At 44.7% G+C, this 4454-nt stretch overlaps 1 protein-coding gene across 1 annotated transcript; it reads right to left on the bottom strand.

Annotated features, from left to right (window-relative positions):
• Positions 1-349: 349 nt before the first annotated feature.
• LOC126498185 (beta-defensin 33-like) lies at positions 350-4180 on the bottom strand. The gene is made up of 2 exons (XM_050136534.1): positions 4007-4180; positions 350-818 (listed from the first exon to the last, which is right to left on the bottom strand). Exons 1-2 carry the CDS (start codon positions 4062-4064, stop codon positions 688-690), a joined length of 189 nt encoding a protein of 62 aa, XP_049992491.1. The 5' UTR covers positions 4065-4180; the 3' UTR covers positions 350-687.
• Between the last annotated feature and the right edge of the window lie 274 nt (positions 4181-4454).

Below are 4454 nucleotides of genomic sequence, written 5' to 3'. Positions count from 1 at the left end.
CCGTGATTGCCATGGTGGGGAACTTGCAGCAGGAATGCAGGCTATGCTCTGGAGGATGAGATTCAAAAGTTAGAAGTGGAGTGGGGTGGGGCGGGATAAGACTGGGTCTCATGTGGGCTTTTGTCATCAAGAAGCCCTTCCTCCAGTGACGCTCCTAACAAGGCCACGGCCCCTAATCCTTTCCAAGCAGTTCCAGAAACTGGGGACCAAACTTCAAACACACGTGTCAACAGGGGCCATCCCCATTCAAGTCACCACATCCAACAGTTTCAACGCTGAGTCTCGTTGACAAGTTTGCTCAGCCTGGTGTTTCAATTCCACAGATGTTCTGGCTCAGGCTTTCCCCAAATTGAACTCCTTGCCTTCTCTGAGATGAGAAAGGCAGCAGGGAGCGGGAATTTCAATATCAAGCTCCCTCGTTTTTAGCCCCGAGTTTTTAGCCCTCAAGTCAGGTTTCCTTGCTGCTTTTACCAACCTGTGAGAGCCTTTAATTTCTTGAATAAGAGGCCAAGAACCTGGAAACACTGGACCCCAACACCACCACATTCTCCCTTTTCAAGCTTACTGGCGTTTCCCGTAAAATTTACATCTTGGGAAGAGTACATATGCTTCATGATGCCTTTATTATACGGAAATCAGAGCAGGTGCCGCCTCTTAGGCTGAACTGCGCATGTCAGTGAGCTGCCGTTACACCCTGCAGCAGTGTTTGTACCGACTTTTGCATTCAGCAGGCAGGATGGAGCATCCGTGCGTTTTCTGATTCTTGCAATGGCCGCCCATTCTCTCACATTGTTGGAATCTCACATTTCTTTTGTTCCCTGTAAGGGAAAGGGAAAGAAGCGGTGAAGAAACAAATTTAGCTTCATCCAAACAAAGATACAGTAATTTATTGGACCTAGCAAGGGTGGGCGGAACCGTCCACAAGACCCACACTAACTTTCTAATGGATCAGGTGTGACTTGAGCTGGTATCCGTTTTCTCATTCGCAGACTGTTACAAAGAATGTTAGACAAGGAGGCTCATTTGATAACGTGTGATTTCAGTGCTGTTGAACGAGAAAGCGGGAAGCCAGCCCGGCTTACTCTCTCACACTCTGTGGCTGTCTTTATGAGAAAGACAGAGATGACTTGTGGTAGCTGAGGCCATGCAGCCACTGAAGCCTGTTTTTTGTTGTTATTGCTTGTTTGTTTGTTTTTTGTTTTTCTTTTTTCTTTTTCTTGGTCCATCTGAAAGTCTGTGGTGCCTGTATCTTAGTTTCGTTTTCATGTGAAGACGCTTGGGTCAGAGAAAACACCGCACCTGATTGTGTTCCGAGAATGTGAGCGTGATTCACTTCCCTGCACGTGTCCTCTATAAAGCCTAAAGCGTCTTTCTCCTAGACAGTCACAACTTTCCTAGTGAGCAGCAAATATCAGGCGACACACAGCGAGTGAGTGACAGAAGGGGCGTGCCGTGTGTGGTGTGCTGTGTGTGGTCTCCTATGCCCCGGTGAGTTAGGCTAGGGAGATTGAAGCCGTGGAGAGAGGAGGGTGAGTAGAGAGAAACGAAATCTTGACCGAAAATCAAGAAAGCCCAAGAATGAAGGACAGTCATGAGTAAATGCTGGATCTTGTTTCTATCCGGGTCTGTGGCTTTTCGACGTGCTGTGTGGTGACGGAGAGCACAGCAACCGGAAATGAGAGACTTCAGATCTAAACATAGCTACACTGCCGCTATAGGAAGAAAACAAAAACAAACATGCAGAGACAGACATCTGCTTCTACCTGTAGCCACCTCCACAACCATATCTATCATCAGTGAACATACCCATCATTCACTTATCATCTATAAATTGTCAATCGTCTGTCCATGTTCCCTTTACCCTTTCTCTCCCATTAGGCTGTTCAAAAATTGTTCTGGTTCTCTGTTATCTTGACACAAAAATATGATGATCCTATCTTTTGCCAGATATATATTAGCTATGAGCCTGCTCAGTGTGTTTTGGACAGAAGCAATGCCTACTGGGTTCTTAACTGCTACTGTGGTAGCTGTTACATGAGCCTGGACTGACGGATTGCCGTGAGCAGAGCACCCCTGTGGCCTGAGTGGATTTGCACCTCACGGAGGAAGAATCCCTGTGCTCTTGTAAGATGCTAAGACTGGGGACATAGTTTCTCCGTGTAAGATCACCCAGTAAAAATGAGGCCACTTCATTAAATCTGAATTTTTATGTAGCTAAGAATTAAGCTTTTAGAATAAGCACACTTTAAACATTGCATGGCCATATTCACACCAAAAATTCAATTTTTGTTTATCTAAAGCATAATAAATAAACTTATTGTCTAAGATTGTTGGAAATGTAATAGTATTTTCTGCAGAATTGGACTATTTTTACTTGTGAATTTTGCCAAGTACAGTCTCTGTCTTAGTGTAGGTTATTCATTTCTACATCCCAGCTAGGAAATACTCTGTATCTACTGCAGCAAAGAGTAAATTAGCTGTTGTATGTTTGAAGCCTGTACTGTGGTGTGGTGGTGTACATATAGGATTCAGGAGGGAGAGTGATCTGAGCTTGAGGCCAGATTGGTCTACAAAGTGAGTTTCTTGCCAGTCAGAGCTTATAATATCCGAAAAATCTGTGTGTTTAAAAAAAAATAGGGAGGCATTTGAGACTGGAGAGATGGCTTGGCAGTTAAAAACACCATCCTTCAGAACACACAGGTTTGATTCCCAGCACCCAAATCAGGCTAATTACAACCACATGTAATTCCAGGTTCCAGGAGTCCAATGCCTCCTCCAAAGACTTCATATTTAAAGGGAAATGGATGGACTTAGTGTATGTAAAAAAAAATTACACATGTTCTACCTCTTATGCAGTCTCTCTCTCTCTCTCTCTCTCTCTCTCTCTCTCTCTCTCTCTCTCTGTGTGTGTGTGTGTGTGTGTGTGTGTGTGTGTGTGTGTGTGTGTAAATGCACTTGTGGGAATGGTAGAGCAGGAAGAGAAGACACAAGACTGAGTATAGCGGATGAGAAAGGACTGAACGCGGGCGGTCGACATGAGACATGGAAGAGGATATAAAGCCAGTTGTTTTTCTGGTTCTCATCCTGTCATGGGTTTTTTTTTGGGGGGGGGGGCTTCAGTAATGGCTAATAGTGTAAAATATATTCAATATATATATAGGGAGCTTTTGCTCTGAATGCCTGTTCTAACTGAATAGAGCTCACTGAGTCGTCTAGACCTTGGGTCTGCCTAATGCTGATGTGTGACGTTGGTATTTATTTGCAAGGCTTTTTAAATAATAAAGTTAAAAATAAAATATAATAAGTATTTAAAACTTTTAAAAAATGGTGTTTGGGAAGAGAAAGTGGCCATGGTCATTTGGCACTATTGCTATTTGTGTTGCTGCTGCTCTTTTCACTCTCATGAAGTGATGTGTAGTCTGAAAGGCACATCAAAATACTGTCTGTCACAATTATTAACTATTACCAGGTAAAGAACTTAAGGGTGTCATTTTTTTAAACTTCTTTAAGCTTCTCTTTGTAAAGTATTTCCTGCACACGGCCTTCGTTTCTCCCCTATCACCATGATCAAAGTAACTAAAGGAGACAGCAGCCTTCATTTTAGCTCACACTTCAAGCTACAGTCCATCGGGGCTGTGAAGTCGCATGGACAGGAGGTTCAGGGAGTTGGCCGTGCTGCACTGAAGAAGCAGAGGGGCAAATGCATGCCTGTTAGTGCTCAGCTTACATCATCCTCTCCGATACAGCCCAGGATCTATTGCCCAGGAAGCACCTGGCTCTTCCCGTCAGTTACTGTAACAAGATAACCCCTGACAGACATACCTAGAGGCCCCTCATCTACACCGTGCTGACTCTGTCAAGTTGACAAGACCAGTGACCAGATGCGTTATGTATCTTATAACCGCGTCGTATTCTTAGAACCCATTTCATTTCATGCCTGAATTAGGAGTTTGTTTGGTTTTAAGTCATCTACTGCCTCACCCATCCAGCTGGGTTCACAGCTTACCTAGTACTCTCTGAGAAAGACATATAAGAAGGAGAAAAAGAAGAAACAGCAGCTTCATGGTGAGAACTGAGTTCCTGGCGTGGAAGGAGGGGGCGGCAGTGCCCCAGTGCGTTGACTCCTTCTTCAGAGCACATCAACAGCAGCAGGTGTCCTGGGGGAGCTGGAATGATTCAGCTAGAAGGAAAGCGTATAGTCTTGGTGCAGATGTTAGAATAGGACCGTGGTGTGACTGGGGAGGTCTTAGCTACAGACCCAAGCTGCCCTCTGTCAAAAACAGAAGCATTTAGCTGAGCCTGCCACTACACATTTGTAATTCCAGTGCTTAGGAAGTAAAGGGCAGTCCAAGGACCACCCCAGCTCCATCCAGGTCTAGTAAGGTGAGCATCCAAACTGCCTAGGCTCCCACAAAGCTAATACTTGGACTTCCCACAGGGCTGGGAATCCTGAT

Source organism: Alexandromys fortis, unplaced genomic scaffold, assembly GCF_014885135.2.
Source record: "Alexandromys fortis isolate MF-2015 unplaced genomic scaffold, M_Fortis_MF-2015_v1.1 scaffold_3, whole genome shotgun sequence".
Classification (NCBI taxonomy): Eukaryota; Metazoa; Chordata; class Mammalia; order Rodentia; family Cricetidae; genus Alexandromys; species Alexandromys fortis.
This window is presented reverse-complemented; position numbering and strand designations above follow the sequence as displayed.

Bases quoted from the DNA above. Each gene is read 5' to 3' on its own strand.
- LOC126498185 (XM_050136534.1), bottom strand. From the start codon at position 4,064: ATGAAGCTGCTGTTTCTTCTTTTTCTCCTTCTTATATGTCTTTCTCAG. The intron at 819-4,006 runs GTAAGCTGTGAA...TTTCCCTTACAG, and splicing joins TCTTTCTCAGAGAGTACTAG to GGAACAAAAGAAATGTGAGA.